The sequence below is a fragment of the Pistacia vera genome, unplaced genomic scaffold, assembly GCF_008641045.1.
Source record: "Pistacia vera cultivar Batoury unplaced genomic scaffold, PisVer_v2 Contig250, whole genome shotgun sequence".
NCBI lineage: Eukaryota > Viridiplantae > Streptophyta > Magnoliopsida > Sapindales > Anacardiaceae > Pistacia > Pistacia vera.
This window is the reverse complement of record NW_022196058.1, coordinates 1,422,279-1,446,087: the sequence shown is the minus strand read 5'-3', so window position 1 is coordinate 1,446,087 and position 23,809 is coordinate 1,422,279. Positions and strand designations below refer to the sequence as shown.

The 23,809-nt window shown below is 36.8% G+C and overlaps 4 protein-coding genes and 1 pseudogene across 4 annotated transcripts; all 5 read right to left on the bottom strand.

The window, feature by feature from the left end:
* Positions 1 to 762: 762 nt before the first annotated feature.
* Positions 763 to 6,807, bottom strand: LOC116132300. Its single transcript, XM_031417956.1, has 2 exons — positions 2,500 to 6,807; positions 763 to 1,133 (listed from the first exon to the last, which is right to left on the bottom strand). The coding sequence occupies exons 1-2, from the start codon at positions 6,789 to 6,791 to the stop codon at positions 1,052 to 1,054; spliced, it is 4,374 nt and encodes a 1,457-aa protein (XP_031273816.1). The 5' UTR covers positions 6,792 to 6,807; the 3' UTR covers positions 763 to 1,051.
* Positions 6,789 to 7,984, bottom strand: LOC116132302 (protein NO VEIN-like). The gene is made up of 3 exons (XM_031417957.1): positions 7,753 to 7,984; positions 7,444 to 7,654; positions 6,789 to 7,249 (listed from the first exon to the last, which is right to left on the bottom strand). The coding sequence occupies exons 1-3, from the start codon at positions 7,915 to 7,917 to the stop codon at positions 6,792 to 6,794; spliced, it is 834 nt and encodes a 277-aa protein (XP_031273817.1). The 5' UTR covers positions 7,918 to 7,984; the 3' UTR covers positions 6,789 to 6,791.
* Positions 7,985 to 10,444: 2,460 nt separating this feature from the next.
* Positions 10,445 to 15,393, bottom strand: LOC116132310 (beta-galactosidase 3-like). The gene is made up of 18 exons (XM_031417965.1): positions 14,861 to 15,393; positions 14,672 to 14,767; positions 14,433 to 14,545; positions 14,270 to 14,336; positions 14,061 to 14,153; positions 13,777 to 13,920; positions 13,576 to 13,664; positions 13,389 to 13,494; positions 13,095 to 13,182; positions 12,876 to 12,994; positions 12,621 to 12,785; positions 12,102 to 12,280; positions 11,901 to 12,010; positions 11,700 to 11,809; positions 11,497 to 11,607; positions 11,304 to 11,411; positions 10,784 to 10,986; positions 10,445 to 10,692 (listed from the first exon to the last, which is right to left on the bottom strand). Exons 1-18 carry the CDS (start codon positions 15,047 to 15,049, stop codon positions 10,575 to 10,577), a joined length of 2,208 nt encoding a protein of 735 aa, XP_031273825.1. The 5' UTR covers positions 15,050 to 15,393; the 3' UTR covers positions 10,445 to 10,574.
* Positions 15,394 to 15,581: 188 nt separating this feature from the next.
* LOC116132341 (beta-galactosidase 3-like) lies at positions 15,582 to 18,369 on the bottom strand. Its single transcript, XM_031417987.1, has 11 exons — positions 17,837 to 18,369; positions 17,648 to 17,743; positions 17,409 to 17,521; positions 17,246 to 17,312; positions 17,037 to 17,129; positions 16,753 to 16,896; positions 16,552 to 16,640; positions 16,365 to 16,470; positions 16,071 to 16,158; positions 15,852 to 15,970; positions 15,582 to 15,761 (listed from the first exon to the last, which is right to left on the bottom strand). The coding sequence occupies exons 1-11, from the start codon at positions 18,023 to 18,025 to the stop codon at positions 15,582 to 15,584; spliced, it is 1,284 nt and encodes a 427-aa protein (XP_031273847.1). The 5' UTR covers positions 18,026 to 18,369.
* Positions 18,370 to 19,718: 1,349 nt separating this feature from the next.
* LOC116132340 lies at positions 19,719 to 22,589 on the bottom strand (annotated as a pseudogene).
* Between the last annotated feature and the right edge of the window lie 1,220 nt (positions 22,590 to 23,809).

Here is a 23,809-nt window from a genome sequence, read left to right as displayed (position 1 = left end):
GCAACAATTTTATTTCCCTTGAATTTTAACATATTACAAAAATTTCCCTAAAAAAGTTTAATTAGTCCCTAAAATTTTTTTATTTCAAAAATGCCCCAAAAAATTACCAATTAACTCCTAAACTTTTGACATATCTCCAAAACACCCCTATAAAATTACAAGTTAACCCTTATAATTTTGAAATGCTACAAAAACCCCTCTAAGACCTAAACCGGACTGGAGAAGCTGCCAGTTCCCGGTCCGACCGGCCGGTTTGGTCCGATTTTTAAAACAGAGCAACTGCTAATAAGGGATAGCCACTAAAGGTTTACCTAGCTGTTAACTTCAAGGTCACGAGAGATTAGTTGAGGTATGCGTAAGCTGACCTAAACACCTCTGGATATCAAAGAAAAAAAAAAAAAAAGCAAACACTTATGCTAACTCGACTCAAATAAGAATTTGGTACCCATCAATAAGTGGTTAAAAAAGGGCAGTCTCCTACTGCTGCAAAGCTTAGGTAGTCACTGGTATCTCTGGTGATATTTAGCTGCTCCAAGAGACCACTCACTGTAATTTGTTGAATCATCTTCAGCTGAAAATATATCTTCATTGAATGTCTCCAATGAGAGCAACTTAACATAGAACCAGCAAATAAAATTCACAAGAAGAGCAAAATTAAGATTTAAGATAATAACAATATGCATTAAGCTATGAACAACAGTCTTACACAGTTGGGAAATGGAAATAGACACAGGGATCCAGAGCAAGATATACAGTAACATCAACATACTAATTATTTAGATAGGCAATTAGCAGCAATACCCTCCAGCAGCAACATTGTATACTTATGAAAAGAAACACATCCATGCAATGGAAAATAACACAAAAGAAAATTGGAGGAGAAAACAGATCAGGAGATTTCTAGCATATACTTACTCAGAAGGGAATTCAGCAGCCAAGAACTTCTCATCGTCCTCGTAGATCTGCAAATTCTTTGATTTCATGAGAAAACCAACAGCTTCTTCATCAAATTCCACCAGAAAAGCACACTTGATCAGCTCAGAGAGTGCACTTATGTGCTCTTCTCTATCCCATAACACACCCTCTGATACGACTTCTGAGAAGTAGATTGCATATTCTGAGAATACGTGTGCCTAAATGAAGCAGAAAATGTTCAGTGTCAAGAACAAAGTCATGCTTAATGAAGTTGTCCATCCAATCTTATTATAGAGAAGATGGAAAACCTGTTCATAATTCCCCAAGGACACGATAAAAAAATCTGTGCAAAGCAAAGCTCTTTTGCATAACTTAACAACCTGATGGAGTTCCTTTAAATGTCCATACTTTGGTTCTCTGATCAACCCTATCATATCTACGAGTCAGAAGTCAAGAAACTACCTTGCTCATACAGTATTAGGCTTTCAGGTACTGGAAAAAAAATGGCTCAAATTTCTTGTACCTGGTGTTTATTTTTCACTTGATGCAAAGTTCACATCACAATCACACATCGACAGCGGTGAGATCGTTGCCAACCGGGTACGTATATATATTTCAATTCCCTTTAAGCTATTGCTGAGTTGAGAAGCCAATTTACAAGTAAAATATTAACTTATATCCAGGCGTCGAGGATAAAGACAAAAGAGAAAGGACAGAAAGGAAAGAGATTTGGGATGAATATGTGTAAGGGAAGAAAACCAGCTGCTATGAAGAGTCTAATGAACGTTACATCATGTTATACCATCCATCTAGCTCTCGCCATGACAAAGCTCATCTTGTTGCTCCAAAACCAGAACGTAATTCATAAGTTCTGCAGCTAGGAACATCCATGCAGAGATCAGCTTTTTCACTTGTTTTTGTTTTTGGTTTGCGAAGTTAGCAACTTTATTTCATCAACTATCTGTCTCCTATGAATATTATGGCTTTATTTCTACCATGTGAGCAAATTTACTTTCAGAAATTAATCAAATTGATTGATTATTGGATTGTTTTTGGTCCTGTATGAGTTATTAGATATAGGCTCAGTTTCGTGTCATTGTATATTCTAAATTTAATTAAAATCCTACGGTTGAATCAATAAAACTTCTATTTTTTTTAAAGAAAAAAAGTTAATGACTTGTGCAGTAGAAATTATTTCTTAAACTGCCGTGCTTATGAATGAACCATTATCAAAATATATCAGCATCTTTTACTTCAGTTATAATCTCCAGTTAATTCCCAATGGTCATGATAGAACCAACAGATAAAATTCACAACAAGAACAAAATGAAGATTAACAATATACATTAAGCTACAAACAGTCTTACACAGTTGGGAAATAGAAATGGAAACAGAGGTCCAGAACAAGTTATACAGTACATCAACATACTAATTCTTTAGATAGGCATTTAGCAGCGATACCCTCCAGCAGCAACATTATATACTTGTGAAAAGAAACACATCCGAAAGAAAATTGGAGGAGAAAACAGACATCTTGTGGGTGAATTTCAAGGATACAGATCATGAGATTTCAAGCATACTTACTCAGAAGGGAATTCAGCAGCCAAGAACTTCTCATCCTCCTCGTAGATTTGCAAATTCTTTGATTTCATAAGAAACCCAACAGCTTCTTCATCAAATTCCACCAGAAAAGCACACTTGATCAGCTCAGAGAGTGCACTTATGAGCTCTTCTCTATCCCATAACACACCCTCTGATATGACTTTTGAGAAGTAGGTTGCATATTCTAAGCGGAATTTGTGTCCACAACACCTGTCCACCGCCTGAGTGAAGAACTTTGAACTCTCTTTGTCCCATCGAATCATTCGGCTTTCTCTGGCATCCACAATTTCACCTGATGACAATGATAAACTATACCTCACGGTAATTGGTTCTGGAGTCTTCAGAGCAGTGAGATTGAGGAGGCACTTGACAGCTTCATGCCTCTTTTCCCCTTCAAGTTTAAAATCAGTAAGGAAGCCAAGAATGAGTTTAACCAGCCCTCTGCCAATTGATACATCACTTGGATTCACCTGCTCGAGTTCCACACCATGTTCTAAGGATAATTCTTCTCTCTGCACAGATTCAGAGATTGTGCGAACCCCAAGATTCCAATAGATTTCAAGCAACTCAGTCCTAGGTAAAGAAGGTGAGCTGGACCGAGGGTACCAGACAAATAATGAGCGAGAGGATTGTTCAAATGAATCCTTAATTTGAAGATCATCAGGAATAAAAACATCTTGCTTGTTGAGCAACAAAATTCTATCTGAGCCTGAATCTACAGGCACCTTCACCAAGCTGTCAGCAAGAAGTTTTTGTTTCTTCGTACTCCAACCCACAACACAACGCCAAAATGCATAACACTCATCCTTTGACGGTTGGTATCCTGAGCTTTCCCAACCCTTCCAAAGCTTGAAATAATCATCAACCGAAGGATTGGATTGAACACTGAATGCTTTGGTGAAGAAGCTCAGCAACTTCCGCTCATATTGTTTATCTAATACAGTCAACTGAGAACTGAACAGACCGTCTTTATCATGTAAAACACACTTTTCAGGGTTAACCCACTGTCCATTCTCACTTCCATCTGGAATCCAAATCCGTTTTGCAGCTTCATTATTAGCCTCCCACTTCATTTCTCCCAAGTATTCATATATTCGAACTATAGTGGCAAAGTCAGAGTGAGAATTCAAGTTGTCCGCAAGCAGCGAACATCCCTTCTCAACATCAACAATTACTCCTATTGCCTTAAGCTCTTCACGGTAAGATTTGATTTCAGAACCATAAAACTCTTCATCAATGAAGGGTCCATCTCTCCGGTTCAAATACAATTCCCACACGGAATCGAACAAGCAGCATCTATTTGGGCTATAATAACTAGCTGCATCGTAAGTCTTCAACCATTTTTGAGAAACTTTTTTGGTAAAAGACTCGGGCAAAGAATTTTTCTTCTCATTGGATATCCGGATGCATTTAAGCAATGCAAGAACATTTGCAGGAGTGAGGCTGCTGGGATTCACGAAACTACAAAGACCATCAGCTACAAACTTCACACCCTTTTCAAGTTTCACAATGACTCCCATACGCTTCAGCTCTTCTCTGTATTCATGAATGGCTTTGCCATAGCAACTGTCACGGTCATCTATAAAAGGAAGCATGGCGATACGAGATATAGACTCCCATTCAGGACAAAAGAGAATGCATTCTCGTGGAGATCTAACAGGATCAACACAATACTGAGTCCGCAGCCATTTTTCATCACGGATGCACTTCATAAAATCAGGAGGAAATTTACGAGACATTCCCTCCAGCTTTCTGTAACACGAGAGAAAGGACAGAACATTGTTTTCTGAAATGGACGATGAACGGGCCTTTTGCTGAAAAATGCTGGCAAATTTTTTCACGGCCACCTCAAAATCCAGCAACACCCCTAATTGCTTCAACTCATTTACCCAAGAGGATGTGCTACTTCCATGGAATTTTAGATCAAGTATTGGGAAATCATTGAAAACCTGTAGAAGACAACCCCATTCAGGATCTAACAGAAAACATTCACGTGGAGACTTGTAACCAGCAGTTGTCTTCAAGCATTTCGTACTTTGAAGTGCTTCAACAAGTAGGTTATAAACAGAGGAATTTGAATAGCGGATGCATTTCAGAACCAAAAGCACAGCCTCATCTGCAAGTGAAGTCAGGTACAGAGGCGATTTTAAGTGCTGAATGACAAGAGCATAATGCTGATCGAAGCCAAGTACAACACCAAGCTGTTGGAGCTCCTTTTTGAAACAAAGGATTTCCTCACCATAGTAAGCTTGATCAATGAAGGGAATGTTACTGATTTGTGATGCTACTTTCCACTCCTGATCAAATAAAACAGACCCAACGGGTGACTTGTAACCGTGGTCCGTCTTTAGCCAACTTCCTCTTCTGATACTAGTAATTAAACTCTCAGGTGGAAGGTAATTATCCCCCAGAAATTTTACAAAATTCAGTATTGACAAGACATTGCTTCTAGTAACATTGGAGGAAGCCGCCAGCGACATGAGACGCTCCCCAATAAATTGACATGCTTCTGAATATTCAAACATTACTCCAATAGCCTTCAGCTCCTCCTTGTAATTGTGTATACTATCACCATAAAAACTCTGGTCGACCAAGGGAATGTCAACAAGCACAGATCCATTCTGCAGAATAGTTCCCAATGATGATGTCAGAAAAAATGACTCCGATGGTGGTTTATAACTAGGAGAACCATTCATAGTGACTTTCAGCCAGCCACCCTCCTTTATGCATGTCAACAACTTCTGTGGGATAGGAATTCCCTTATTTTTCAGGTTCTTAATCCAATCTAAGAGCAAGAATGCGTTGTGCTTGGTGAGTGGGGAATACACAGCTGGAATCCCTGCATCGGGAGGAGATATATCGGGGATATCACAAGCTCCAACATTTGATTTCAGGAACTCTAAGAATTGTTTTCCATGTGTACTCTGCCCAGCATAACAGCAAGGACGCAAGTAATCTTCCCCCAACTCAATATAGCTTTGTTGTCTCCATGGATTTGAACCAATCAGATTCACCCAGTTGCTTCCATTAGCAGGAACAAGGACCCCTTTCCTTTTTGTGCTCACATTCCCGTAGTTATCAACGAGTGGCATAATTCGACACAAATCTTCAACATTCTCTCGTGATATATAATTCTCTAAAGATGAGTGATATAAGAAGTGAGCAAAGGCAACAACAAGCTTCCGGTCACTATTGAGATAATCAATAAGAACACGTGCATAATCATACGCACTCACAAGAACAACCTTCACGCAGTCTGTCAGCCATGTCAATAAATCTTGCTTCTTATAATATGATCGAATAGCATAATGAGTTTTCTTTGGCATAAAAATACGATTGGCAACAAATATGAATTCCTTGTTCCAATCAATCAACCATGACAGATCCTTCTGCAAGTATTTTGATAGACAAACTACACTCTTACAGCCAGGCTTCGCTAGGCTACTAATACTGCACAAAGCCACATTCCCATTCAGATCAACATATTTGATCAAGGATATATTTCCAATGTTGGTTGAGCTGAAATTGGATGACCAATTATCAGCTAGGAAAATGAGAAGTTCCAAATAAACATCCTCAGACACTCCCAATACAAGATTCGAACTCTGGATACACTTTGCATACCATTCGTTGTTAACTGATCCCACACCTAAGAAATCCAGTACCTCATTATACTCTTCCTTGTCGAATGCAGAATTCAGAATATATATACCATGGGATGAGAGATTATTCAAGCTTACGCCTTGACCCATTGCCTTGTCCAAAATTTTCCAGAAAGCGGGCATCAGCCTTCCCACTTCACGGGGTTTGTAGAAGTATTTCTGCTCCAAGTTTGATTCACTCGGAACAATGTTCTCCTCAACCAGCTTTGCTTTAATTGATTCTCTTACAGCATTCAGCTCTTGATAGGAAGAGCTTTTAACCGGCAAGAAGTTGAACATTGGAGGCAAATTAGATACTGGAGCATTTTCTGTTTTGACCAGTGATTCTATTGCTTTAACAAAAGCAGAGGGCACACAGTCAAGAATCCCTTCATTCCATTTATTATCAAATAGTATTGCTTCCCTCGATGAAGCAAGAAGGAAATCTGCTTGAATTATGAAGGGAAAGTTTGTAACCATCTCTGTTGGAAGAAAAGCATAGACTCCGGGAGAGGTTGTTCCTTTCTTGAGACGGTTCCCAAAAGGAAAAGCCAAAGTGATCACCCATTCTTCTATGTCCATTCTCCTTTCCACTCTGCTTTCCTCCTTGACAGGAAATTTCTGCCTCCACATTTAATAGCTGCATTCTTCAAATTTGTTCCCACTTGCAGACAGATGGAGTGTATAGGACTCAGCATCAATATTCTTCCTTGTCACAAAGTTAGTCTCACTGTTGATAGCAATGGCACTAACAGTATTGAGCTCGGGATTCTCATTATGTTCTCTGACAGAAAGTTGCTTGATTTTCGTAAGGAACAACAGAATTTCAGGATGAACACTCGAAAGCTGTTCCTTCACAGTTTTGACTTTGTCAGGCTTCAGGGGCAGGATTATAACAGTGGTTGGGAGGGTGGAAGCCGAACCATATATTTGCTTGATGTCAGAAAGAGTTGGCTTCTCCTCAACCCATTCAGGAACCATGTATGCAATGTTGCAGTGCGGGCAGGGCTCTTCAGTGAATCGAATCTGATAGCCATTGCTGAATATGTAAGGCCGAGCGGTGATCATAAATACACTCTTGAATCCGATTCCTGAAATGCAAGTTACCAGCAGAATATAAGATGCATTGGATATTATAGAAAATAACATCACTTCATAATCCTGTTTCCTAGGAACACTAAAATAGGAAACAAGACTAGTCTTGAAGAATATTTTTTGTGTTTCTCAAATCACATGATATAGCATCAGGAAAATGGAATGAGTAATGAGTGCATGGTAAAAATACCTTTCTCCCCAATTTGGCCACGTTTTCTGTTGCCTTCTTTAGTGGAGAGACCAGCACTGCAAATGGACTCCATGTTCTCAGCAGAAAACCCCTTCTCATTATTAAATACAAGCAATGAAGCTGGAGCTCCGGTGCCAGTTATATCACAAGAGGTCAAAACAAACTCAAGTGATGGATCAACACCCTCAGGATACTCGTTGTCTTCGGCATTCTGTCAACCAAAATCAACATCACTTTTGTTACTTATCAAACTCATCACCATACTGGAATAATAATAATATATGTATATTATGTATAGGGCAATGAAACCTGGATGAGCTCCATAAGAAAATGCACATCTTTGGCGTAGAGTTCAGCAGAAAGGAGTTTAACAGTTTTGTGTAACATCTTAAACACAACTCTATTCTGCTCCTCACGTCCGATCCAGAAGTTATTTCTTCGAATATCCTCAATGTGTTCTTTTGGCGTCGCCATCTCTCAAACAAACTAAGCTTTTGGCTTGCTAAAATGGTGAGAAAATATAAAAAAAAGTGCAGTTGAGAATGAATGAGTGAGAGAGAGAGTTTGATTGAACTACTAAGCAAAAAATGTTTGTTGGTGATTCATACTGAGTGAAGTAATGGAGGGAGTGTCCGTAGACTGCAGAATACTTGAACAAATGACAACTTGTTGGAGAAGGGCATGATAATAATAGTTTAAGCAAACGTCAAAAAGTAAACCCAATGAGAAGGAAAAGTCTTTGTACGGAATGACCCACTTTAAACGGTGATTCGTCGCACCAAACCCTGCATCTTTCTCGTCCAGCTTTTTGGGTTTTGGCTTTTCATTAGTGGAAGGGAATGTGGACTGGAGCGATGAACACAGGAGACGCTTAGCCTCGAACTGCGACTCCATTTGTCTGACATGTTGAAGACATAGCAGGTTACGAAAAAATATAAGGCCGAACCAAGGTTTGCTGTAACTACCCATTAATACCCAAAAGGTTTTAAAACAATAAATAGGTACCTTCGGTTATGTGCGATTAGTGATTTCTATTTAGTAATAGTGAAAAGACTAAAATACCCTTAAAAGTTTGATATTTTAGTTTTTTGTAAATTTAAAAATTTCTAAAAAATCATATAAGTTTGCTAATTTAACTAAATACCCCAATATATAAAAATTTTATAAAATAACAAAAACACCCCCATTGCGTTACAACACAGACCCATTGGATCTGTGTCATAACGCATTAATCTGGCCTTTTCCAGCCAGATCCATATCGGATCTAGCCGAAAAAGGCCAGATCTACGGCTAGATCTGGTCGTTCGAGACCGCAAAACTCTCGACAGCCAGATCTGGATGTAGATCTGGCCTTTTCTAGCCAAATCGACGTGTTACGACATAGATCCGACGGGTCTATGTCGTAACGCAATTTGCCGACCAGATTCCGACGGTGGTGGCCGAAATCTGATACTGCGGATGGTGGGGGTGTTTTTGTTATTTTACAAAAATTTTATATGTTAGGGTGTTTAGTTAAATTAGCAAATCTAGGGGGTTTTTTAGAAATTTTTAAATTTATAAAAAAACTAAAATATCAAACTTTTAAAGGCATTCTAGTCTTTTCACCATTACTAAATGAAAATAGTCTTTTCACCATTACTAAATGGAAATTACTAACAGCACATGATAGAACTTAGAAGGTACCTATTTGTTATTTTAAAACCTTTTGAATACCATTTTATCATTACAATAAACCTTAGGTATGTGAAAGTCGTTCGGCCAAAGTATAGTGATGCTTTAGGCGGTTAGGCCCCTTCTCTTTGTCATGTATGCTTTACTTCCTTTCATATGCATATATGAGTTAACGACTTTTTCCCACCCAAATAATGGGTTAACCGCAATTCTCCAATTACAAATTTTTAAAATATCATTTTATTATATAAATTTATGTTTTATTTTCGATTCCGACATCGTTACAACCCCACACTACTATTACTCACTTTCTCGATCACTATTCATTAAAATCCTTTAAACCTTACTCTCGTCGACTCCGTCCATCGTCGACAATCGAATGACTAGAACTTGCATAGCTACCCCTCTGAAGTTAAATTCTGATCAATCTCAACCACCAAAATCCAATCTTCCACCACTAAAAAACTAATCGATATTTTCTCTTCAAAAGCTCCAACAGTCTGGAACGAGTTTGCTCTCTATTCGCTGTTGGAATATAAATTTGGATAATAAAGTGATATTTTAAAAGTCTGTAGATAAACAAGTGTCATTAAACCATTATTTCGGTGGGAAAAAGTCGTTAACTCGCAATAATATATACAAGTTGCCATGAATCTCATTTGTACACATAGGCGCATTAGTGGCGGACCAAGAAAAGAGTGAGCTAAAGTTTTTTAAGCTTTGCATTATTTCTTGTCTCCGTCGTTTTAATACTATATTCTACATTTCTACTAGCTGTTTATAAGGTATTCAATAGATTTCGAAAATTAGTTAAAATTCACACAAGTTGATTAGAACATCTCGGTTTTCAAATATATAATTATATTCTACTCTGCTAAACGTGTCCAAGGGATCTTGATTTTTTTTCAGGAAATAAATTTTATTATTTGGGTAGCTGGAAATAATGGTTATAATATCATATTATAATTATATAGTATTAAGTCTACTTCTCCATGAATAATGGAGAAGTTTTTTTTCTTTTTTTGGTGATTGGGGGTATCCAGGCCAGTTTATACGCACCTCAACTAATCCTTCGAGACCCTAAAGTTGACAGTAGGATAAATTTCCTTAATGATCACCCCTATTAACAACCTAAATGGATCTAACCAGGGCCTCTTAAAGAATATACAGAGTCTTAGTTGACCGTTGGACCACCCAATGGTTTTACACTAGTTGAATATAATTATTAACATAAACAAATATTGTAAAAAATTTTATTGAGAAATATTTAGAAATGGTCTAATAAAATATAAGCAGCCACAAATAATATCAAACTTTCTATAATTTCAGCCTCTCAAAACAAGAATTTGGTACCCATCAGTGTTTAAAACAGGGCAGTCTCTTAAGGAGTTTTATTTATCACATCATCATACAAGCTCACTGTATATGTACTCTGATTTTAAGCACTGTGATAAAGAAGCTTATTTACTCTTCACCGACCTTTTTACCAGAGAAATCTTTGATGCATCTCCACTAATTTCCTCAAAAACTATCAGTGAGTTGTGTTTTGACTTCAACCAAGATCTGGGAACATGGTACCTGAAAATGGAAAATATGAGAAACTATCAGCAAGAAAGAAAATTGTAGTTCACATGAATGTCAATTGAGTTTTGGTTCAGAAGTTTTGTACCATTTTTGTGTGGGACTGTCACAACCCAATTGGCATTTTGCTGGCCTATATGTACCAGTGTAATTGCAGCCTCCGCAGTTGCCTTCAGCATTAGCAGTCCAGTATCTTCCAATGCTCTGTGTGTTGATCCATACTTGACCTTTTGTCATGCTTCCCATGTCCAAAGCCAGAGGCTCATCTCCTACTGGTGCATCAAAAGAAGCCTGCAAGTTCAAGTATTAGCACATAAATGTATTGTCCTAATTTGATGGGGCTCGGATTTGTCTCTGCCCATCTCAAATAGTGGAGCTCATAGCGTGTCCTCTTGACTCAAACCTGGATATCATATTTTCAGGTCTGGGGTACTAACTCAGGAGATAACTCTAGACTCCACTATTTGAGATGGGTAATAGACAAATCCGAATCTCATTCGGCGAGGTGGGTAGGGGTATTACCAGTGACACTTATCTATTGAATAAAGATGGAACATTTTGATATCAGGATAATGTAAGCATCCTCAAAATTTCTCAATTTTCCTTACCTTATACCATGTCAATGGCTGCTGTTTCGGTGGTGCTAAGGATAATGGTGTCCAATCAACTAACTGAAATGAATTCCATAAACTGACTGCTTCTCCTCTAAGTCCAATCTGTACAATAGAAGTACTTCTAAGCAGAAAGTTCATTGAATAAAGTGAAAAGTTATTAAAAGGGATAGAGGTGAAATTCACAGACCTTGTATGACCATTTCTGCCAGGACAAGTCAATCTTTCCATGGTTAAGTCCATGGAGAACAACCGGTCCTAGGACTCCTGCTGGATATGACTCAAAATGTGGACCAATATTCTTCAAAAACAGCAACAAGAAAAGTTTAATTTCGGCCAAACTGCATTCAACAAGAATTAGTCTTTATTCAAAATGAGGATTGGAGAACTAACTGGTAATCCAACTGCTACACTCAGCAGTGAAATCTTGTTAACTCCAGCATGAAGGTTAACATTTCCGGTAAAAGTAAATCTTCTGTTTTCTCTTGTCCCAGAAGCAGAGCCTAATAATTTTTAGAGCACTAAATTTTGTTAGCTTCTGACAGAAACCAAAATAATGATATATGCTGAAGAACAAGCAATTAAACAGTGAACCTGAAAGCTGTCCATTCACAAATACATGTAAAGCATGGCCTCTTGATCCTACGGTAAGAGTGGGCTGCTGATCGCCGCGTAAAAATGATTCAGATGATCCTATATCGACACTGGAAACATCATGAAATTGGAAAAGTTTCAGTGATAAATTTGTCAACAGTATATTTTGATTGAAATTTTATTATTATTATTCTATCTTACTTGGTCGAATACCAAAGATAGTCACTGGTATCTCTGGTGATATTTAGCTGCTCCAAGAGACCACTCACTGTAATTGTTGAATCATCTTCAGCTGAAAATATATCTTCATTGAATGTCTCCCATGAGACCAACTTAACATTTGTGGGCAACATTTGCGCATTGGATGCTTGACTTCTGACCTGCAATGGTAGAATGTGTCACTGAAACAATTATATTTCGAACTGATTTCAATTCACTGAGCATATTGAATTAAGGATAAAAATTGGCTCACAATCTAATCTTACAAACTTTTTTTGACAACCCTGACGTGACAGCTCGTAATTAGTCAGCCAATAAATGGGTAGATGGGACCCATAGCGAGCAAACAGGACCCATTTGTGAACTGACCATTGCGAACCGTCACATCAAGATTGTAAGAGAAAGTTTGTAAATGTAGTATTACCCTTGAATTAAAGGTATGAATTTCGCCAACTAAAATAAAAGCATTCATTGTCGATAAAATCATCAAATTTTCCTTACATTGGCAGTGTTGAAGACAGCGTTCTTGCAATCAGGAAGAATGCTGATAGACCATGGAGGAAGTTTGAAGTGCTTATTATTAAAAGTCACCGTTGCAGTTGACTCTGAATTGAAATTTGATAGAAAAGCAGCACAGCCTCCTGATTTCGAAGAGAATACATGTGCCTAAATGAAGCAGAAAATGTTCAGTGTCAGGAACAATTTCATGCTTAATGAAGTTTTTCATCCAATCTTATTATAGATAATTTGGAAAACCTGTTCATAATTCCCCAAGGACACGATATAAGGATCTGCAGAAAGCAAAGCTCTTTCGCATAACTTAACAGCCTTATGGAGTTCCTTTAAATGTCCATACTTTGGTTCTCTGATCAACCCTATCATATATACAGTCAGAAGTCAATAAACTATCTTACTCATACATTATTAGGCTTTCAGATTCAGGGTGCTGGAAAAAAATGGGCTCAAATTTCTTACCATATTCATCAATGGGAGCATCATAGTCATAGCTGGTGGTAATAAAAGGGCCTCCAGCAGTTCTTCCAAAGTTTGTTCCTCCATGATACTACAAAAAGAAAGCATCTTGTAGCTGACTCAATCAAGAATAATAAAAAACGATAGCTACTGAAGAAAAACATAAAAAGCTTAACCTTTACTTGATGCAAAGTTCACATCACAATCACATATTTTCCTTTTGGTTTCTGGGGAATCAAGAAAAGCATAAAGGGATTTTCTCTTTTATGTATGACAATCAAAAAACTTGAAACTGACCATGTAATAATTAACAAAAGAGCCTCCCTTCAGAATGAATCGAGCAACTGCAAATGCTATATCTTCAACTGGCCGCTGATAAATCGGCCCGCCAAACTCAGTGAACCTACAAAATGTGTTCTAGAGTGTTATTAAACTTATTTGGGCACAGAGCAATTTATATAGTAACTGTAGTAGCAAATTTTACCAGCCAGTCCAATTCTCAGTCCATAATTTTGGTTTAAAGGGTTTGTTTGGAGAGAAACTATCACAGTAAAAACCATTGCATGTATTTATCTGTCACCAGATTTAGAACAAGATAGGTTAAATTTTTCTTTCATTATATATAAGTGAAGCTAAAATGGGACCAAAAAAAAAAAAAAAATTATTTAGGAAATAATTTGCTTACAACAGGATCTGGGGCATCAAATTCCTTGCACATAACCCATGGGACTCCAGTGTTCAATCCAATGGCCATCTTTGCAGCCCAGTTTATATAAGCTTCACCAGCACTTCCAAATGCCAATCTGTCAGGCTCATACTCATTCTCAATCTGTATTCATGGTAAAACAAAATAGACCGTAAATCAGATTAACAGTATTCTACATGAAATTTAATTTAACAGTATATGTTAAAAGGGTTAGTATGCCAGAATTTACAGGGAAATCAAAGATAAAGAACCAAAAACAATACCTGTGAGAGAATGATGGGACCACCTTGAGACTCGAATAGCTTTTCATCCTTCATCATTTGGACAATCTTCTGGGTGAATTCTTGCATTGCTCTCTGCAAAACCAAGACTGTAAAATACAGGAAACTAGACTGTAACATAGAGCTTTCATTGGTTCTCTTATCCTTATGTATTCATTATATATATATACTTTCTTACACACAACACAAACCTTGAAAGGTTCATTATCTGTTCTAAAGCTAATGCCTGGCACAAACTTCAACCATACTGGAAAACCTCTGAAAAAAAAATGGAACAAAAATGAAAAACTTGGGATGCAGAAGATAAAGATATTACTGGTAAGGTTTTAGAGATTATGAGAAGATGGTTGTCACCCAAAATTCCATTCTGCGCATATGTAAGGCCCTATTCGGAGATGTACATATAAGCCTACTTTCTGAACCAGCTTGATGAACTGAACCAAGTCATTTCTCCCCCCAAAATCATACTAAAATCCGCAAACCAGAAAAGAGAAAACGAGAATCTTAAGATAGTTACAGGAGAATAATAACATACATAACCGAAAATGATTTGAGTATGTATTCAACTGAAAGCAAGAAAAGAAGCAAATTACATTGCCAGGAGAAGGTTCATGAACATTCCAAAACACATAAGTGTCTATAACATCCAAACCTCCATCTTTGGCTTTCTTTATAAGATCTTCCCACATCTGCATTATATGCATAACGTTTCATTAGAACCAATAAGTTCATATTTCTTGGAAAATGTGAAATGGGAAAGTTAGTAAATAAAACTTGCATACAGTTTGAGAGCTTCTGGGATAGTGTATGGAGCCAGAGAAGAGAATTCTCTTCTGTTTATTGATGATAAGAGCCTTCTTGTCATAGTTGACATTGCAGTGTGTCACCTGGAGACTTAGAGACAACACTAAGAAGAATAAGAAAAAGAACAGCAAGAAACAGTTGGAAGAAGCTGAGTTAGCAGCTTCCATTTTTAAGGTGAACAAACTATGTGAAATGAAGTGTGGGAAGAGTAAAGAATGTGAACAAAATTGGAAAGTAGAGGCTGAAATATGGTTTTATAGTGCAGTAAAACAGTGCCCTTTTTGTCTTGAACTGTTTCTCACTGTATCATTAATTTAATCTCTTGCATGGTGAAGACAACATTGGATGCTTTGAACAATGGGGTTATTTTTTTTTTTTTTTTTCAAAGTAGTAGAAAAACAATTAGCAAAGGATTGGCAAATGCCAATAGAACTGCCCAATTTCTTGACTTTTTTGGCTCTATAATTGAAACTTTGTGCTACTGTTTTTTCTCTTCTTTTGTTCTGTTCTGTTTTTGTTTTGTATGGTAGAACTAGAAATATGCAATTGGTTAATTAAATATGTTTGTTCCTTCTCTTTCAAGTAACCAAATGAAAAAACCAAGATTGTAAGAGAAAGTTTGTAAATGTAGTATTACCCTTGAATTAAAGGTATGAATTTCGCCAACTAAAATAAAAGCATTCATTGTCGATAAAATCATCAAATTTTCCTTACATTGGCAGTGTTGAAGACAGCGTTCTTGCAATCAGGAAGAATGCTGATAGACCATGGAGGAAGTTTGAAGTGCTTATTATTAAAAGTCACCGTTGCAGTTGACTCTGAATTGAAATTTGATAGAAAAGCAGCACAGCCTCCTGATTTCGAAGAGAATACATGTGCCTAAATGAAGCAGAAAATGTTCAGTGTCAGGAACAATTTCATGCTTAATGAAGTTTTTCATCCAATCTTATTATAGATAATTTGGAAAACCTGTTCATAATTCCCCAAGGACACGATATAAGGATCTGCAGAAAGCAAAGCTCTTTCGCATAACTTAACAGCCTTATGGAGTTCCTTTAAATGTCCATACTTTGGTTCTCTGATCAACCCTATCATATATACAGTCAGAAGTCAATAAACTATCTTACTCATACATTATTAGGCTTTCAGATTCAGGGTGCTGGAAAAAAATGGGCTCAAATTTCTTACCATATTCATCAATGGGAGCATCATAGTCATAGCTGGTGGTAATAAAAGGGCCTCCAGCAGTTCTTCCAAAGTTTGTTCCTCCATGATACTACAAAAAGAAAGCATCTTGTAGCTGACTCAATCAAGAATAATAAAAAACGATAGCTACTGAAGAAAAACATAAAAAGCTTAACCTTTACTTGATGCAAAGTTCACATCACAATCACATATTTTCCTTTTGGTTTCTGGGGAATCAAGAAAAGCATAAAGGGATTTTCTCTTTTATGTATGACAATCAAAAAACTTGAAACTGACCATGTAATAATTAACAAAAGAGCCTCCCTTCAGAATGAATCGAGCAACTGCAAATGCTATATCTTCAACTGGCCGCTGATAAATCGGCCCGCCAAACTCAGTGAACCTACAAAATGTGTTCTAGAGTGTTATTAAACTTATTTGGGCACAGAGCAATTTATATAGTAACTGTAGTAGCAAATTTTACCAGCCAGTCCAATTCTCAGTCCATAATTTTGGTTTAAAGGGTTTGTTTGGAGAGAAACTATCACAGTAAAAACCATTGCATGTATTTATCTGTCACCAGATTTAGAACAAGATAGGTTAAATTTTTCTTTCATTATATATAAGTGAAGCTAAAATGGGACCAAAAAAAAAAAAAAAATTATTTAGGAAATAATTTGCTTACAACAGGATCTGGGGCATCAAATTCCTTGCACATAACCCATGGGACTCCAGTGTTCAATCCAATGGCCATCTTTGCAGCCCAGTTTATATAAGCTTCACCAGCACTTCCAAATGCCAATCTGTCAGGCTCATACTCATTCTCAATCTGTATTCATGGTAAAACAAAATAGACCGTAAATCAGATTAACAGTATTCTACATGAAATTTAATTTAACAGTATATGTTAAAAGGGTTAGTATGCCAGAATTTACAGGGAAATCAAAGATAAAGAACCAAAAACAATACCTGTGAGAGAATGATGGGACCACCTTGAGACTCGAATAGCTTTTCATCCTTCATCATTTGGACAATCTTCTGGGTGAATTCTTGCATTGCTCTCTGCAAAACCAAGACTGTAAAATACAGGAAACTAGACTGTAACATAGAGCTTTCATTGGTTCTCTTATCCTTATGTATTCATTATATATATATACTTTCTTACACACAACACAAACCTTGAAAGGTTCATTATCTGTTCTAAAGCTAATGCCTGGCACAAACTTCAACCATACTGGAAAACCTCTGAAAAAAAAATGGAACAAAAATGAAAAACTTGGGATGCAGAAGATAAAGATATTACTGGTAAGGTTTTAGAGATTATGAGAAGATGGTTGTCACCCAAAATTCCATTCTGCGCATATGTAAGGCCCTATTCGGAGATGTACATATAAGCCTACTTTCTGAACCAGCTTGATGAACTGAACCAAGTCATTTCTCCCCCCAAAATCATACTAAAATCCGCAAACCAGAAAAGAGAAAACGAGAATCTTAAGATAGTTACAGGAGAATAATAACATACATAACCGAAAATGATTTGAGTATGTATTCAACTGAAAGCAAGAAAAGAAGCAAATTACATTGCCAGGAGAAGGTTCATGAACATTCCAAAACACATAAGTGTCTATAACATCCAAACCTCCATCTTTGGCTTTCTTTATAAGATCTTCCCACATCTGCATTATATGCATAACGTTTCATTAGAACCAATAAGTTCATATTTCTTGGAAAATGTGAAATGGGAAAGTTAGTAAATAAAACTTGCATACAGTTTGAGAGCTTCTGGGATAGTGTATGGAGCCAGAGAAGAGAATTCTCTTCTGTTTATTGATGATAAGAGCCTTCTTGTCATAGTTGACATTGCAGTGTGTCACCTGGAGACTTAGAGACAACACTAAGAAGAATAAGAAAAAGAACAGCAAGAAACAGTTGGAAGAAGCTGAGTTAGCAGCTTCCATTTTTAAGGTGAACAAACTATGTGAAATGAAGTGTGGGAAGAGTAAAGAATGTGAACAAAATTGGAAAGTAGAGGCTGAAATATGGTTTTATAGTGCAGTAAAACAGTGCCCTTTTTGTCTTGAACTGTTTCTCACTGTATCATTAATTTAATCTCTTGCATGGTGAAGACAACATTGGATGCTTTGAACAATGGGGTTATTTTTTTTTTTTTTTTTCAAAGTAGTAGAAAAACAATTAGCAAAGGATTGGCAAATGCCAATAGAACTGCCCAATTTCTTGACTTTTTTGGCTCTATAATTGAAACTTTGTGCTACTGTTTTTTCTCTTCTTTTGTTCTGTTCTGTTTTTGTTTTGTATGGTAGAACTAGAAATATGCAATTGGTTAATTAAATATGTTTGTTCCTTCTCTTTCAAGTAACCAAATGAAAATGATGAACTGATGAAGTTGACAAAGATTTTGACCTCTAACAATGTATCTCACCAAATGTAAAGTGGACGGTGATCAAATATATACATATAATCACAAAAAAAAAAATGGCATAAAAATGCATGTGATGTGATGTGATGTAACCTAGGGGTGTTCGGTTCTGGGTACCCTGCATTTTTAGAAGGAACTGAAACCGACGGTTCCTTGAAATTTGGAACCAGAACCGGAATCGACGGTTCTGATTCCTAGGTACCCAGAACCAAAACCTGTAACAACGGTTCCGGTTCCGAATGTTATGAAATATGAATTACTTTTTCTACAAAAGTTTTTTATTAACCCCCCTAATCTTTAATTTTATTTTATATTAGTCTCGGTTCCTAGTTCCTGATTCTGATTCCGGTTCCTAACTATAGGAACTGGAACCGCACAGTAATGGTTCCAAAAATTTGGAACCAAAACTTACCCATTGACGGTCGGTTTTGGATAGGAACCGGAACCAAACCCGGTACCTGGCGGTTCCGGTTCCAACCGGTTCTTTTGAACACCCCTAATGTAACTAACAATGGGTTAACCGAATGGTAAATACTTGGGACTAAGGGTTTCGCTCCCCCTGTAGCTTCAGGTTCGAATCACAAGAACAGTTGTTAATATTATTTGACACAGATCGTAACGTTTGTCCTATTTTGGAAGCCTTGTTTGGGGTCAAAAAACTAGTTGAGATGTGCGTAAACTGACCCGAAAGCCTCGATAACAAAAAAAAAAAAAAAAAAAAAAAAAAATGCATGTGATGTGAAGCAAAAACCATCAATCAACTTGCTTAAGGTAAACTTAATATGTCTAAGAAATAGAATGAGAGAGAGGGGAAATTGAAAGGTGAGTAATGTATGTGGGCATGGAATTCATGATCTCAACTGACAAAAAATTATGCAATTGCAACAAATATATGGTTATTGAGATTGTGTGAGAAATTGGGTGCTTCAAGTTCGTTTAATCTGTGATCCGATCAAACCTGGATATCATATTTCAGGTCTGGGGTACTAACTCAGGAATACTCTAGACTCCACTATTTGAGATGGGTATAAGAGACAAATCCGAATCTCATTCGGCGAGGTGGGTAGGGGTATTACCGTGACACTATCTATTGAATAAAGATGGAACATTTGATATCAGGATAATCTAAGCATCCTCAAAATTTCTCAATTTTCCTTACCTTATACCATGTCAATGGCTGCTGTTTCGGTGGTGCTAAGGATAATGGTGTCCAATCAACTAACTGAAATGAATTCCATAAACTGACTGCTTCCCTCTAAGTCCAATCTGTACAATAGAAGTACTTCTAAGCAGAAAGTTCATTGAATAAAAGTGAAAAAGTTATTAAAAGGGATAGAGGGAAATTCACAGACCTGTATGACCATTTCTGCCAGGACAAGTCAATCTTTCCATGGTTAAGTCCATGGAGAACAACCGGTCCTAGGACTCCTGCTGGATATGACTCAAAATGTGGACCAATATTCTTCAAAAACAGCAACAAGAGAAGTTTAATTTCGGCCAAACTGCATTCAACAAGAATTAGTCTTTATTCAAAATGAGGATTGGAGAACTAACTGGTAATCAACTGCTACACTCAGCAGTGAAATCTTGTTAACTCCAGCATGAAGGTTAACATTTCCGTTAAAAGTAAATCTTCTGTTTTCTCTTGTCCCAGAAGCAGAGCCTAATAATTTTTAGAGCACTAAATTTTGTTAGCTTCTGACAGAAACAAATAATGATATATGCTGAAGAACAAGCAATTAAACAGTGAACCTGAAAGCTGTCCATTCACAATACATGTAAAGCATGGCCTCTTGATCCTACGGTAAGAGTGGGATGCTGATCGCCGCGTAAAAATGATTCAGATGATCCTATATCGACACTGGAAACATCATGAAGTTGGAAAAGTTTCAGTGATAAATTTGTCAACAGTATATTTTGATTGAAATTTTATATTATATTTCTATCTTACTGGTCGAATACCAAAGATAGTCACTGGTATCTCTGGTGATATTTAGCTGCTCCAAGAGACCATCACTGTAATTGTTGAATCATCTCCAGCTGAAAATATATCTTCATTGAATGTCTCCATGAGACAACTTAACATTTGTGGGCAACATTTGCGCATTGGATGCTTACTTCTGACCTGCAATGGTAGAATGTGTCATGAAACAATTATATTTTGAACTGAATTCAATTCCTGAGCATATTGAATTAGGAAAAATTGGCTCACAAATCCAATCTTACAAACTTTTAACAACTGACGGGACAGCTCGTAATTAATCAACCAAAAATGGGCAGGCGGAGGACCATTTGTGAACTGACCATTGCGAGCCGTCACATCAGGTTGTAAGAGAAAGTTTGTAAATGTAGTATTACCCTGAAAATAAAGGTATGAATTTCGCCACTAAAATAAAAGCATCTGTCGATAAAATCATCAAATTTCCTTACATTGGCAGTGTTGAAGACAGCGTTCTTGCAATCAGGAAGAATGCTGATAGACCATGGAGGAAGTTTGAAGTGCTTATTATAAAAGCACCGTTGCAGTTGACTCTGAATTGAAATTTGATAGAAAAGCAGCACAGCCTCCTGATTTCGAAGAGAATACATGTGCCTAAATGAAGCAGAAAATGTTCAGTGTCAGGAACAAATCAGCTTAATGAAGTTTTTCATCCAATCTTATTATAGAAAAAGTGGAAAACCTGTTCATAATTCCCCAAGGACACGATATAAGGATCTGCAGAAAGCAAAGCTCTTTCGCATAACTTAACAGCCTTATGGAGTTCCTTAAATGCTCATACTTTGGTTCTCTGATCAACCCTATCATATATACAGTCAGAAGTTAATAAAAACATCTTACTCATACATTATTAGGCTTTCAGATTCAGGGTCTGGAAAAAAAGGGCTCAAATTTCTTACCATATTCATCAATGGGAGCATCATAGTCATAGCTGGTGGTAATAAAAGGGCCTCCAGCAGTTCTTCCAAAGTTTGTTCCTCCATGATACTACAAAAAGAAAGCATCTTGTAGCTGACTCAATCAAGAATAATAAAAAACGATAGCTACTGAGAAGAAAAAACATAAAAAGCTTAACCTTACTTGATGCAAAGTTCACATCACAATCACATATTTTCCTTTTGGTTTCTGGGGAATCAAGAAAAGCATAAAGGGATTTTCTCTTTTATGTATGACAATCAAAAAACTTGAAACTGACCATGTAATAATTAACAAAAGAGCCTCCCTCAGAATGAATCGAGCAACTGCAAATGCTTATCTTCAACTGGCCGCTGATAAATCGGCCCGCCAAACTCAGTGAACCTACAAATGTGTTCTAGAGTGTTATAAACTTTATTGAGCAGAAGCATTTAGATAGTAACTGTAGTGCAAATTTTACCAGCCAGTCCAATTCTCAGTCCATAATTTTGGTTTAAAGGGTTTGTTTGGAGAGAAAACTATCACAGTAAAAACCATTGCATGTATTTATCTGTCACCAGATTTAGAACAAGATAGGTTAAATTTTTCTTTCATATATATAAGTGAAGCTAAAATGGGACCAAAAAAAAAAAAATATATTTAGGAAATAATTTGCTTACAACAGGATCTGGGGCATCAAATTCCTTGCACATAACCCATGGGACTCCAGTTTCAATCCAATGGCCATCTTTGCCCAGTTTATATAAGCTTCACCAGCACTTCAAATGCCAATCTGTCAGGCTCATACTCATTCTCAATCTGTATTCATGGTAAAACAAAATAGACCGTAAATCAGATTAACATATTCTACATGAAATAATTAACAGTATATGTGGTGATTCATGCTGAGTGAAGTAATGGAGGGAGTGTCTGTAGACTGCAGAATACTTAAACAAATGACAACTTCTTGGAGAAGGCTATGATAATAATAGCTTAAGTAAACGTCAAAAAGTAAACCCAATGAGAAGGAAAAGTCTTTGTACGGAATGACCCACTTTAAACGGTGATTCGTCGCACCAAACTCTGCATCTTTCTCGTCCAGCTTTTTGGCTTTTGGCTTTTCATTAGTGGAAGTGAATGTGGACTGGAGCGATGAATACAGCAGACGCTTAGCCTCGAACTGCGATTCCATTTGTCTGACATGTTGAAGACATAGCAGGTTAAGAAAAAGTATAATCCACGAGGAAACTTGGGACGAAGGAAACATATATATATATATAAAGTGACAACATACAGTAAAAAGATTATGGTGGTGCTTTATGCGGTTAGGCCCCTTCTCTTTGTCATATATGCTTTTCTTCCTTTCATATGTTTATAGTATCTCATGCGTTTATCAAATAAATTAATACATTCTTCAGAAATTGGGGTGGTTGGATTGGATCCCTTGATTTCCGGCATAGCCTATTCAACATCAATGAACTCTACTCCATCAAGCTGATTTTGGGAGCAATAATATGAGTTACGGAATTTTTTTCCACCCAAACAATGGTTTTTAACCATATTTTTTATCTATTATCTTTTAAAATATTATTTTATTATCTAAATTTATATTCTAATCTTTATTCTGATATCATTGTGACCTCGCACTATTATCATTCTCTTTCCCAATCATCACTTACTAAAACTCCTTAAACCTTACTCTCGTCGATCCCGTCAATTGCTAGAAATCGAACAATTAGGGTTTGCAGAACTACCTCTCCGAAGTCAAATTCTGATTAATCCCGAGTTGCCAACCACCAAAAAACTTATCGGTATTTCCTCTTCAAAAGCCCCAACAGCGAGTTTATTCTCTATTTACTGTCGGAATATAAATTTAGGTAATAAAGTGATATTTTAAAAGTCTGTGGATGAAAAAGTATCATTAAACTATTATTTCGGTGGAAAAAGCCGTTAACTTGCAATAATATATACAAGTTGCCATGAATCTCATTTGTACACATAAGCGCATTAGTGGCGGACCAAGAAAAGAGGAAAAATGTTATCCTTACAAAGACTCATACAAAGAGGGCTGCAAAGTGACATCATCCAGAAGAAAAAAAATAAAGAAAAAATGGAAAAAGAGAGAGAGAGAGAGATCATGAAATCAAGGGTGAGGATTATCTTTGTATACCCCCTTTGTATGTGTCTTTGTAAAACTAACATTGCTGAGAAAAGTGTGAGTTAAAGTTTTTTACTTTGTGAGAAGTGAGAGCTTTGCATTATTTCTGTCTCCATCATTTTAATAGTATATTCTACTAGCTGCTTGTAAGGTGTTCAGTGGACTTCGAAAATTAGTTAAAATGCACGCAAGCTGACTGGAATATCTCGGTTTTCAAAAATATAATTATATTCTACTCGGCTAAGTGTGTCCAA

Coding starts and splice junctions, on each gene's coding strand:
- LOC116132300 (XM_031417956.1), bottom strand. CDS start 6,791: ATGTGGAGGCAGAAATTTCCTGTCAAGGAGGAAAGCAGAGTGGAAAGG. Junction 1,134..2,499: donor GCTGCTGAATTCCCTTCTGA/GTAAGTATGCTT, acceptor TGCTTCATTTAG/GCACACGTATTCTCAGAATA.
- LOC116132310 (XM_031417965.1), bottom strand. CDS start 15,049: ATGGAAGCTGCTAACTCAGCTTCTTCCAACTGTTTCTTGCTGTTCTTT. Junction 14,337..14,432: donor TGCGCAGAATGGAATTTTGG/GTGACAACCATC, acceptor TTTTTTTTTCAG/AGGTTTTCCAGTATGGTTGA. Junction 12,281..12,620: donor CTGTCTTCAACACTGCCAAT/GTAAGGAAAATT, acceptor CTACCATTGCAG/GTCAGAAGTCAAGCATCCAA.
- LOC116132302 (XM_031417957.1), bottom strand. CDS start 7,917: ATGGCGACGCCAAAAGAACACATTGAGGATATTCGAAGAAATAACTTC. Junction 7,655..7,752: donor TTCTTATGGAGCTCATCCAG/GTTTCATTGCCC, acceptor TTTGGTTGACAG/AATGCCGAAGACAACGAGTA. Junction 7,250..7,443: donor TGGCCAAATTGGGGAGAAAG/GTATTTTTACCA, acceptor CTTGCATTTCAG/GAATCGGATTCAAGAGTGTA.
- LOC116132341 (XM_031417987.1), bottom strand. CDS start 18,025: ATGGAAGCTGCTAACTCAGCTTCTTCCAACTGTTTCTTGCTGTTCTTT. Junction 17,744..17,836: donor ATCCCAGAAGCTCTCAAACT/GTATGCAAGTTT, acceptor CATATAATGCAG/ATGTGGGAAGATCTTATAAA. Junction 16,641..16,752: donor TTGATGCCCCAGATCCTGTT/GTAAGCAAATTA, acceptor ATCTGGTGACAG/ATAAATACATGCAATGGTTT.